Source organism: Xenopus laevis, chromosome 5L (genome assembly GCF_017654675.1).
Source record: "Xenopus laevis strain J_2021 chromosome 5L, Xenopus_laevis_v10.1, whole genome shotgun sequence".
Classification (NCBI taxonomy): Eukaryota; Metazoa; Chordata; class Amphibia; order Anura; family Pipidae; genus Xenopus; species Xenopus laevis.
In genome coordinates, this window is record NC_054379.1 from 53,545,116 (window position 1) to 53,558,480 (window position 13,365).

The 13,365-nt window shown below is 37.5% G+C and overlaps 1 protein-coding gene across 7 annotated transcripts in view; it reads left to right on the forward strand.

Moving 5' to 3' along the window:
* The window catches only part of arid1b.L (AT-rich interaction domain 1B L homeolog), a 229,256-nt gene that overhangs the window by 155,148 nt on the left and 60,743 nt on the right, over window positions 1-13,365 (forward strand). For all 7 annotated transcript variants that reach the window (XM_018263082.2, XM_041562762.1, XM_041562763.1 and 4 more), the window contains 2 exons: window positions 1,788-2,034; window positions 11,899-11,988. In XM_018263082.2, coding sequence (XP_018118571.1) covers window positions 1,788-2,034; window positions 11,899-11,988 — 337 coding nt within the window. The remainder of the gene's footprint in view (window positions 1-1,787; window positions 2,035-11,898; window positions 11,989-13,365) is intronic.

Here is a 13,365-nt window from a genome sequence, read left to right on the forward strand (position 1 = left end):
ATGCTTACAGAACTCACCATCTATAAATGGGGCTATTTATCAAACAGAAGCTGAATATATGTGCTGAATAATGAAACCTCAATTTTAAGTACTATGATGTTACGTTTTCCTACATTATATATTGTTTCTTGTGGTCCCACCAATTTATAATGCATTTTAATGGATTGTTTCCTTAATTTTAAATAATGTTTATCTTGGATTTTACATAAAGTATTGATGTTCCCAATAATGGTTGTTGGTCCTCTGTGAATGTTATTAATGAAATTAAGAGGTTTAAAATACTAACCACAAGCTTATTTTGCGATAGTTCTGTCTTTAAATAGTCCATTTTGATTAGTCTGCATCTCATAGAGTCATGTACCAATCGCTTATAGCTTTAGGTGCATGTGACTGCAATACAATGCTTAACCCTTGTTATTAACACAGTAAAGAAAACTGTAAAATGGGTGTTCTACGATAAACTACTGTGTGTGTGTAATATCTATTATACAGAATGCTCAGGACCTGGGCTTTTCCAGATAAGAGATCTTTTCATTAGTTTGGATCACCAAAAATCATTTAAACATTAAATAAATGCAGATTTGAGGACAGCTTACCGGTAGTAACCATCAAGTACAAGGTACTGTTTTATTATTATTATGGAGTAAATGGAAATCATTTAAAAAAAATATTTGCTTAAAATAGATGCTAAGAGAGATATGGACTAACCATAATTTAGGGCTTTCTGGATAACAGGTTTCCAGATAAAGGAATCCATACCTGTATATACACCGAAAATTGCACAAATCTAAAACATCTGGATTGTTTGGTTGGGGGTAACAGTAGCTTTTTTTTAATAAATAAATTGCCCCCCCCCCAGTGCTGGGACACGCACACCGAGTGCGAGCTGCCTCGTCTGTCAGAGCGCCCGCGCACAACTCACTTCTGACATCACACGCGTGAGTATAATGACCAAGTTGTGGCATTCTCTCATTATGCAAATGCGTGTGCCCCAACATGGCTGCTCTTACCGGGTGCTCCCTTGCATTTTTAAAAAAACTACTGTTATCCCCCAGGAAGAGTACGGACTCTATTAGTCCGTACCTTTGGTTGGGGATAATATTTTTTGGCAACAGATGCCCTTTAAACTAGAATTTTTATGTAATTCACAGTGTAGTATCGTTGCAGCTTTTAAAGTTAGCTTAGGTTTACTGTGAAAAGCCAGGCGTTCTTTCTCTTGAGCTTTCCACCACTTTTATTTATTTCTGTTTGTATTCAACAGTATTCTTCATACACAAAAACTATATAACGTTTTTCCAAGCAATCTTGTCTGTTACCTGAATGGCACTATTTTTATGTTTAGATATAACACTGCCATTTTTATTTGATGCTATTCTATTGAATACTATTGAGTACTGTACATCCCATCTGATAGGAGTGGATGATTTCTGTAAAATAAAATCTGGTCAGAATCTGTTACTGTATTTAAGAAAAAACTTGTGGTTATCATTCATGGATTGAAAGACATTTAGAGGCATCAGGGATGAGCCAGTAAAACTGATTTTTGTTAAGATATGCCAGTGCAGTCAAATCAGCCAAAAGTATTTATATAATGTATTTAATCATAATCTGATTCTCTGTTAATCGAATCAAAATTATCCACGGTTATGGTTGCAACTTGGCCAATATAAATTAGGTAGGGCTAGTATTACAAATTTACTGGCACGTATGTAATAACTTAGGTTTTTTGGTTAGGAAGTGTGGGCAGATCTGTATCATTTTAAAAACCAATCTTTTTCAATTTGTAGGACTTATCTGGCTCCATTGACGACTTGCCAACAGGGACAGAAGCAACGCTAAGCTCAGCAGTCAGCGCTTCTGGTTCTACAAGCAGCCAGGGGGAACAGAGCAATCCTGCGCAGTCACCCTTTTCGCCCCATGCCTCACCACATCTCCCAAGCCTTCAGGGTGGGGGGCCATCACCATCCCCTGTGGGTTCACCTGTTGGGAGCAACCAATCACGATCCGGTCCAATATCCCCTGCTAGTATACCCGGTAAGTGATTGACATTGTGTGGTGAATGTATATTTGTTTATAAGATTATGTTTTCAAGCACATCAGTAGTTTGACTAGACTCTGTAGGTTAATGTTTTCATGTTAATATACCCCTTTACAAGGGGTATAAGTAGGGTTGCTACCTCTCCATCATAATACTATTGACTAGGGGAGGGGACAGGGCAATGGACAGGTAACAAGTAGACTAAAGTCCAGGAATGGGTGTATCGGGGAGCCAGGTCCGGACTGAGAATTAAAGTAGGCCCTGGCATTTCAGGTACACAGAGGCCCAATCAGCCTACATAGAGGCCCAAACAGCTCCTATACGAGTTGTTTAAAAATGTTCATAGGAAACGAGAACCAGTTTGTACAAACGTGTTTTTTTTATATATCAATATAATCATGTCACCTTACTCTTAGGGGCATATTTAGCAAGGGTTGACATTTAGAATTGGATAAACTTCGAAATTCAAATTCAAGAAGACCAACCGAAAGTAAGTCGAAGTTTTTTTTTGCCCGAATAGGTCCATTTTTGATCGAATAGGTCCGTATTTGGCCAAATTCTAATCGTATGAATCGAAGTAATAGTGCATTCGATCGAATGCGAATCAAAGTTTTCCCAAAAAAAACCTTTTTTCAAAGTCCACCAATTGACTCCAATTAGGTTCTAGGAGGTCCCCCACAGGCTAAAATAACAATATGCCATGGTTTTAGATGGCGAATGGTCAAAGTCAAATTTTTAAAGAGACAGTACATGATAAATTTCGATATTCAATTTTTTTTTTCAATCTCGAATCGAATTTGGACTATTCCCTAGTCGAGATACACAAAAATAGCTAAAAATTCGAATTTTTTTAATTCGAAAATTCACCTCGACCTTTGATTAATATGCCCCTTAGATTGTAACCACTGAAATTTGTTATATTTGTAGAATGAAGTGCACAACATAGATGTAAACAAATTGATTGCCTTACATTTTACATGAAAAGGTCTATGGTGAATGAACAAATACAGATATTACAGTAGGAGATATAATATTTCCCTGTAGAATACTGGTACGGCATACCAACTCTTCGGGGCTGATTACAGTAAAATTATAGCATAGATTGGGGCCATAAAAATCCTTTAGAAAGCCTACAGTTGAACATCTTTTGTATAAGCAAATGCCATTCCAAAGTAGATCTTGTTTGTAATGTTGTGGTGGTATGAGCTCATGGCGTTAATCATTTTGGTAACTGGGATGTACATCAGATTTTTTTTCTTACATTATGTTCTTATGTGTTCACATTTCTTTTAATCATGCATAATAATGTGTGTGTGTGTGTGTGTGTGTATATATATATATATATATATATATATATATATATATATATAATTATAATGTATGTACAGCTGACCTTAGATAGATATCCATGTCCTCCACTCTACTCTAGTTCATAGCAGAGCTGCCTGTCCTAGAAAGATTCTTGTTTTACTTTCAGGTTTTATTTTAAACCATAGTGGAATTAAAGTGTCATATAAATATATTGGCTTGTTTGGCATTATAGTAGCAAAACCAACATGTTTTTTCTGACTGAATTCCCCTTTGACTTACAATTTACATGATACATGATCTGCATAAAAGTATCACAGTGGCATCTTGTGAGCTAAGCATAAGGGCTCAGAATGTTATTTAGCATTCTTGATACTTTGTGTGAAAGGGATAAAGTAAACACAACGGTTATTTTTCATTTTAAATGCAATTAAATTAGTAATTGTCCACATTAAATATACATTGTGAATATGGTCTGATGCTAAGAGAAAAACGGATAGCGGTAGTTAGGTTATTTTTCACTTTCCTTGCACAATGACTGATTTCATGGAAGGCAAAAGGAGCAAGAGCTGACTTAGCACATCATCAAAATGCACGGCTGCTGCCAGACAACGTAGCTAATGCTAATTTCATTTGTCTTGCTTCCAGTGCCAAATCGTACTAGTTTACTAACAAAGCAAAATGTAAATAAGCCAAACGGTTTCAAGGCTCTATTTTTCCCTGTCTTCCCTGTTTTTCTGTTTCTATCTGTTTTTATTAACAGAAGCCTTTCGTCAGCATTTTTCCCTTACTTCGCCTCAGCAGCTCAGCACCCTTTTAAATATTAAGCAGGGCCACAAGGTCACTGAAAGAGAGAGATTGCTGAGCGTGGGCTTTGGGAAGCTTTAAATCATCTTCCTGGCGGTGGCTTTGTATTTCACCTTTACTGTAAATTAAAAAATATTTTCTTAAAGAAAATTACAGTCTTTATCAAAATATGTTAAGCAATCAAAGGGAAAATTAATCTTCCACTGCGCTGAGTTAAAGGAGAATTAAACCTTAAACATGAAAAGGCTAAAAATGTTGCATTTTATATACTGAAAGGCATCAGCATCCCTATAATAATGATCCAGGCATTTAAAGTTAGGAAAAGGAGGCTGCTATCTTAAATTTTTTAGCCAATTTTGTGAATGTCAGTTACAGTACACATGCTCAGTGTGTTCCAAGCAGCACCTAGGGGTCATGGCAAATCCTCAAGAAGAGGAAGTTTGCTGGTCATAGTTCGGATGCAAATTAGGGGAGATTCTGTTCCCATAACCACCCCTCATAACCAGCTGGGCAATGCTGCTACTGAAAGGTTCTCACCCTGCCTTAAAACAGGGGCACCCCTGATTACATGTAATGTGAAGAAGTAGCCTAGAGATGCTGCACATTGGCATGTGGTTTTGTATCAGCCCAAGGCAACCACAGCCCTTTAGCAGAGAAGACCTGTGCCTCATAAGATGGCCCAGTAGCTCCCCATCTACTTTTCTGCTAATTCACTGCACATACTCTTTGCTGTTCTCAGTTACACAATTTTTAGTGCAAATATCACAATTGGTTTTTGTGTGATGGACTATAAATTTGTAGCATGCATACAAATCTTATAACTTCCCAGTGCTGCACTGTACACACCTAAAACATCATTGCTAAATCTTTTTTATAAATAATTTTTATAAAAAAAAAAGGTTTTGCTACTTTTTGCCATTATAAAGCATTAATTTGAGTGTTAGGCTATATTCACTGAACAAACAAAACCCTCCCTACTTGAAGCAGTAGCCTTTGGGCAGCTCATTATCAGGGGATTCTCAGTGGGCAGGTAATTTGTTTAAGCTGGTATTTTGAAATTCTTCAGGATCATGAATGGACAGGAAGTGCTAAAGTTAAAATGGCATCTAGTTTAGTGTCCAACATAAAATAAACCTTACATATTTTTTTAAATTAATTAATAGGCAAAAAGAGTGCGTTTAATCCATTTTGTCCATTTAATGCTGTGTTGTTAAAACTGGAATGTGTCACAATCCCTGTAACTTGTATTTTGCTAAATTCAAATTTAAAAAGGTACAGAATTACACCACACAAAAAACATATTTAAAAACCTTCGAGTCATGACAACATTTCAGACCTACTCTCACTCTAGTCACTGTAGCATGTTCTCATGGCCGTTCCTGTTGAAGCCATTTTGTCTTGGTCATTTATAGCCAATTTTACCGACCATTACCTTCTACATACCAAACCTGTGTTTTACTTAAACCTGTGGTCAAGGTAGCTCATAATGGAACTAATCTGATGGCATCTAAAGCACTGCGTATCTTAACGGCGCTATATAAATAAATGATGATAAGATCACCAGAATCCATTACAGTTTGCTATAAATTTGCTGTTTTTCTTGGACAAATGTATTATAATAAAATACTGATGCATTCTGCTATCATTTTTGTTGTTTTTTTGTTTTTTCAAGCACACCATGGTTTTTTTCCACAGATCTTTCAGAACAATCCCCGATATTCAGATAGGAGAATAACTTTAGAGGATGTATGCTTTAAAATATTGATCCCCAACTTTGTACACATGTGGGCAAATTCACTAAATGGCGAATTTTTACCAGCAAACACTCCGTCACACTTTGCGCCACTTCGTCTGGAGTAAATTCCTTACCACTACTCTATTTCACTAAATGCAAAGTTGTGTCTCAGCAGCCAAACACTGGCGAAGTTTCGTCAGCTCAAGCATTTCTTAGCAATCTTTCTCTAGAGTTCAATTCTGCCTAATGAAACTTCGTTAGTACTCTTACGCTTAGGCCAATTTGAATGGGGCGGGTACAGGCCCGGATTTGTGGCGAGGCCACAAAGGCCTGGGCCTAGGGCAGCGAAATTTTAGGGGCGCCGCATCCTAACTGCATTTGGAACCCAGAGTCCCGCACACATGGTGCATGTGTGTGCTCGCATGCGCAGGGGGTGCGGTAAAGAGATCCTCTAATGCCCTAGACATGAGCCCACCCTAAAACAAATGTGGCATGCCCCTCAAATTGGTTAAAAAAATGAACACAAAAATCTTATCTTAGGACTTTTGAAGGCAATCCTGCTTTAAAAAATGCCAGCGTTTTTAACAACTTTTATGAGTTTCCGACATAACTAGTAACGATTGTTTGTCTGAGCGAAAATTCGTATTTATTATGGCTCATTGGACATGTGTTTGAAAAAGTGGCCACTTCAAGCATTTGAACAAACATTATATCCATACGACTTTTAGGTACCTGTCCTATTCAAATTAACCTAAACGAAAGAGTACTAGCGAAGTTTTGCTAGCCAGAAACGAATGCTAGAGAAAAATTCGCTATGAAATGCTTGCCCAGCCGATGTAACACTAGCAAAAATTCACCAGCGTTCGGCTGCTGAGACACAACTTCTCAACTTCTCAGCCTCAGCTCTTTGTGCCATTTACAAAGAAAAAGGATTGTGATGTGTTTGAAAGGTTCCTGGGAACCCCTATTCTAATCAAAAACCATAACTGGATAGTTTTGAAAGGTTTAAGGAAAGTGTAACTGGTATTAGTATTTGTCAAATGTCAATAAACTTATTTTCTCTAATTACGCACTTTAGTTTATAAGCTTTTATGAACAGGGCCCTCTGATCTAGGGCCGGAACTTGGGGTAGGCAGAAGAGGCACGTGCCTAGGGCGCAAAGGTAGAGGGGCGCCAGGCACATACCTCTTCCGATGCCGTCCCCTAGTTCCAGAAGCAGTGACAGCATTTTTTTCTTCTTCTGCCTGCTCACCTATACATGCAGTATCTTGCATACCAGGCGCATGCACGCTTGCTTGTCCCAGGCGCATGCGCGCTTGCGTGTCCCAGGCGCATGCGCGCTTGCACGTCCTTGGCGCATGTGCACTTGCGCATCGCGTCCTCATGTAAACCCCCATGCAAAAATGTAATGACTGAGGAGCCTCTTTGAAATCTGTAATTACTTGCCACTCTGATTGTTCTGGTTGTTACATTCCCTTAATCACGTAGGATTCCTTCTCCTCCTCTAACCCGCTCTGCCCCCTCCCTCAGAAATTTCCTTTGGCTGTTGGCTCATGAGCATGCTCTGTTGATGTGAAAGCTGCTGTTTGTTTTAGGGAAATTAAATGATGCTGGCAAACAGAGGAGATATATGCAGTAAAAATAATGCCATTTGGGTGGGGGAAATGTGCTTAACTTATAAACATGGTAGCAAAATGTAGTCTTTCCATGTCCAAATTAAAGAAAGATACGTTAACTGGAAAATCCCAGATCCCGAGCATTCTGGATAACAGGTCCCATACCTGTAATTATCTTGTCTAAAGGGGCATATGCAGCATAGCTATCTATAAACATGCAACTTTCTGGTCTGTTGTAGGGCTTTAGGCTGATGGCACACTGAAATTTACTGGTGAAGAAGCCACTTCACATTCATTTGAATGAAAAAAAAAAACCTCACAGTGCTGGCATAGGTGCTTTCCGTCCCATTCAGTGAGTGAGGCAGGGTAGTTTCTAGAGACTATCTATATATGTATATAAATATTTGTGTGTATGTTCCATGTGGCACAATTATGTACTCATCTCAACGCAGTGTGCCTGGATTTTATTAGACTGTTCAGCTGCAACCTGACATTGAGCCCTGTAGCTATGTTTTTTTTCTTAAAAGCATACTTTTCCTCAAGAGGTGATACCTTTCATTTTGGGCTTCCAACTGCATAATCATGTATTTCTCTACAGACCAGTTTTGTAATGTATCAAAAAATGTGCCTTATCAATGTATGACAGTAAGTAAGCCATGCTCACAGAAGAATTGATTTGAATTATATTTCTGCCATACTGGTGACCTTTCTGTTCCTAACAGACTCAGTCTGTTCTACTTTTTACTTCTCCTTTGGTGATGTGCACAGAAGAGAATACAGTATATAGTATAATATATTGTATATGTTCCATTGTTAAACTGCAGTATCTTTTTTAATTCCTACCATCCTTTCCTCTTTCTTCTGACTCTTTCTATCAGTCAGTGATCTTCTTATTAACCATTTCAATAAAAAATAATTTTTCTCAATAGTAAAAAGCTGCTTTTTTTATAATAAATAACATTGCACATTGTTGTAAGTAGACAAAAATCCACATTTTACAGGGCCTTATGTGTCATGCAGTTTGTTGTCCTGTTGTATTTGTCTTGTGTTTTTCTTGTAAATGACCAGTAACACACATTCTGTCTCTGAAATTCTGTCTCTGAAATTAATATTTCTATCCACTCAAGGTCCCTCTGCTGGTGGGCACCACTAGATACTCATACTACTGCTCCTCTCTGGCTTGTGCAACTACAGTTCTTTATACAAGGCAGTTATCACGTTCATTGTTTTTGCCTTACTCACTGCACCTTTCAAGGGTTTAGACCACTGGAGCCTCTCTTCCATCATTACTGAATAGGATACAAAAGTAGGCTTTATATTCAAATTCAGTGGTTGGCTGATGCAAACTTTTTATTTGGGTTCTGGATAACACTAGGGGATGTACCCTATGTTTGCCACCCTCTCTACCTCCGGAGAACAACCTATCTGCGGGTACTGTAAGTTACTTGTAGGTTTGGCATCTCTACTGAAGATAAAATACCATGTTTTGATCTTCTCTTTCTTCTTTATTCACAACATTGGAATCAAATAGTATTTTTGCCATCAATGCCAGGGCACATGCTTAGCAGTGGTGTCATGTTTACTAAAGACTATGCATTTCTACATGACCTACATAAGCATAACAACTAAGAAGTTATACAGCGTATACTGTGATCTTAATGCTGTATAGGTTTTGTTTACGTATTGATAAAGAAAAATCTGTAGTTAATAAGGTTGAAATTTGGCTGGCAAATATGATATATTATGGGTAAACTATGAACAGGTAAACTAGATAAAAGATCTAGAAAGTCTTTTATTTTCCCTTAAAAGGTGGAATCCCTCATATTTATTTATATACTGTAAGTGAAAAATTTGAATGCCCCGTGATTGGATATTATACTGTACTTCGTGTTTGGTGTTGTGGCTTTTTCCATAGAAAAACACTTCTGCGTTTCCTTTAAACATTTGACATTTTTTATCTTCTGCTGTACAGTGACAAATGCATTTTTAACAGTTCATAGGTTTAACTCTCCACTTTTACACTGTGTAGCTGAGCATTTGCTATTCCTGACAATGGTGTGAGATCACTATGGCAACTTCTATACCAGTAAATCTGCGAAAAAGAACCATTGACAATTGTAATATTACAGAAGTGTCTCTTCAGATATTTTATACATGGAATAATGTTACATTTTGCCAAGACAATTGCCTGAATTATTTCAGTATTCATTTTTAATGTATAGAGAATAGTGTTACATATCTGGAGCCCCATTAATTGTTAGCACTGCTGGGGGACCGAAAGGCAGTCATAAAAAAATAGTTCAGATAGTGTATTTGCATCTTTTTTTATATAAATCCAATCCAATAAATTCATGTCAAAAATGGGGATCTATTTTTTATATCTTTAAAGTGAAATGGGCATCATATAATAAAGTTATTGTAAAAAAACCAAAAAGTATTTCTTTATTTTTTGTAAAAATTGGGTATAGCAATAAGCTTTAGGATAACCAATCTATTAGCAATGGCTCTTTCCATACGAAATGCATACAAGTAAACTATTGTATTCTCTTTTGCAATAAGTCTCTGTAAATATAGGTCTGAGCTGCAGGCCACAGAACTATCGTTTGGCTTGTTATATCTTCTATAATCTTAAATAATCATAACAAATTTATAAATTGCCAACATATTCTACAGTGCTTGCAGTCTTATCTGTCAGTTGTGTGGATCATGAGTCCCAATATCTGCAGTGTATCTGGAAAGTAGGAAGCGTTTGGACAGGTCAGGAAGAATACAAAACAGGTTGGGGAAGTTTTTTGTAGAATTTGTACAGAAGAACAGTAAGCAATTCACATATATAAGGTTTATGTTTAAAGTTAGGAAATCCTTCCAGGGATGGAACTAGGGGTTGGCATACCTCCCAACTGTCCCTTTTTTCGGAGGGACAGTCCCTCTTTGACAGCTCAACCTGCTATCCCTCATTTATATTGGAAAGTCCCTATTTTCTCTGCACTGAACAGCCAGATGAAGAAACAAAGTTTCTCACTTAATTGGCTTTTAGCAGAGAGCACAGAACAGGTAGGGATGGGCGAATTTGACCCATTTCGTTTCGCCAGAAATCCGCCACTGGCTAAATGTTGCCGACGCCCATTAAAGTCTATGGGCATCAAAAAAAAAATTTTTTTTTTTTTTTAACGCATAACGCCATACAAGTCTATGGGCGTCATTTCCCTCTTTTTACTTCCAAAATATTGCAAGGTATGGGCTTGGTACAAGAGGTACATGCCTAGGCTGCAGATTTTATAGGCCATATTCCCCCTTCAAGTTTAACTCTCCTAACTCCTACCAGCAATGCATCAAGTTCTTGTCCTTCATTGGACCTTTTATCCAGTGCTAATTGTAATGAAACTCCGTTCACATGAAAATGCCCTATAGGAATATTGCCAACAGCATTAGATAATATGATGACATTTGAAAAATATAAGATTACATTTCTACAGCACTGCCTTATATAATATGTGTAAAGAAAGATTTGTCATTTTTCTAGTTGCATGATCAACAGACTTGTTAAGGTTAGTACTGCAGCAAGCAGTTATGATAAGGCTGACATCATCTTATCAGAAGGGCTGAATTTAAACTGAAATGGAAGAAGAATGTTGCCTGAAATGTACTATTTTTTGTGGTACATAAAGCCAAAAAGTGAACTGGGCTTCAATTTGCTCATCTCAATAAGCATATAATACATTCCTTTTCTTATAGTAGCAAAAGTGTACATTTCCCATTCAGGGTGACCATTTATGACTGTATAGGTGCTATGTTTACTACAGATCACCTTACAATCAGTCATTACTATTTACTAACTACCTGTTTAAAAGCAATGCCATGGCAATAATGCTTAGGTTTATTTGTTCTCTGTTTTGGAAAATTAAATCACCAAGCAATAGTACTATATTTTAGCAAGTATTAGGCAGTTAGAATAGTACATTCAGGTTTCTTGTGCATGTAATAAAAGGGGCAATTCTTTCTATTGCCTAGTATCCAGTACCCTAACTGCAGTAGACAACTGCCTATGGCTATGTTGTTGGACCCTGGCATAATATAACACGAGTGACACTGTGACCAAGGATCCTTTGGATTAGTTGTACCTAAAAGCAACATTTCCATCACGTGTCTTTACTTTGACAACCCCACCACCACCATTCCAAACTTCTCTAACCTCATTTTGATTGATGAAACACAAGGGAAATGCCATAGATAACCTTCAACTGAAAACAAATGTGCAATGTAGCTCAGGACTTTTTGCTCGGAGTCGAAAGCTATTGCCAGTGCTGTCCAGACTTGCCCTTAGAAAATGGTCAGTGGTATATTTTTGAAAAAGAATATTCATGTGTGTGATGTTATATTTTCTTTTTTTGTAGGAAGCCAAATGCCCCCACAGCCTCCAGGTAGCCAATCAGAATCCAGTTCACTTCCTGCATTGAGCCAGTCACCAATGCCACAGGATCGGGGTTAGTATGAAATAATTTGTTGTTATTTAAAAGCTGTGCAGGTAAATTTCATATCTCTCTCATTAGTCTTTCAATATCTGGAATATTATTGTAAATTGAATACAATAATATTACAGATATTGAAAGACTAATGAGAGAGATATGAAATTTACCTGCACAGCTAAGTGATTATGGTTTGTGTAAAATGTAGTTATGTAAAACATGGCATTAGGTTTCTAACTTCTTTCTCATGGGACGTTAATAAACTTTGGATGTCGGCTTTGCAACCCCAAATAACTGATTTAGTATTTTGCACCTCAACTTATTATTATTATTGATTAATTAAAATATTGTGTAAAGTAGTACCTTAAAAAAGTCATATAAACCCATCGCAAACAGACATGTCAACTCACCTGAGTTACCCTGATTTAAGCCTTCTCCTCCAGTCACCCACAGGGTCTGTTATCCACTTTGAGTAATTAGTACCCAAACCTAACTTACCCACTCCGTTGAAATGCAGAAAATTGTCATCCTAAGTTCTCTGATATCCATCTAAAGCAGTGAGGCATGGGACAGGCCTGGGGCAAAACCAGGGGTGAGGCAGGCTCGTCCAAGATGCATCTGGATCCCTTCAGATTTGGGCTGGTATCTCTACATTTTACACATGAGCTGTTTTACTTAGTATCTTTTAATAGAGACCTACATTGTTTGGGGGGTATAGTTTTCCTTTAACTTTTTTAGCCAGGAACAATTTGAAACCTAAGCTTTTGTTTTACATATGAGGGTTAAGAAATGATATAAAGAAAGTTGTATCTGCAACTAGTCTTGTGAAAGTGTAGTCTATACATGTAACTGAATCTGTGCCAGTAGCACCTTCTATGGTCGCCACTTTTCGTAAGAAGAAAGGCCAGGCAGGGATTAAGACAGGTGACTCCAGGAGGCGTGTTGATGACATTTTAGGGCCGGCGTTTGATGTCAGAGGGTGAGCTATGACGCAACAGCTGGTGATTGACTTGCGCCATTCACCTCCAGTTTTGTCTGGATTTCCAGCAAATCAGTCATTGTATTTTAAACTAAATTTAAGATTTTTTTTCTTTATAAATGAGATGACTGCTCATCAAGGTCTATAACTGACATGAAGTCATTCCTCTATAAATGTAAATTGCTACAGCTGCTGCAAGGCTTTTGCACTGAGCTATCAAGTGTATCTTGACTTATTTCAAAACCATTTTTCTCTTTACATTTGTCTTGTTTTGCCTACTTCCCTACAACTTTCCGTCATGTTTTATGCATGCATCAATCCATTCAGTATAGGACTTGTCTTTTACAGATCTATTGTGTTGTGTAATAAAGCTGATGGACATTTCATTTATTAGACTGAGCTTACAGGCTAGTAGT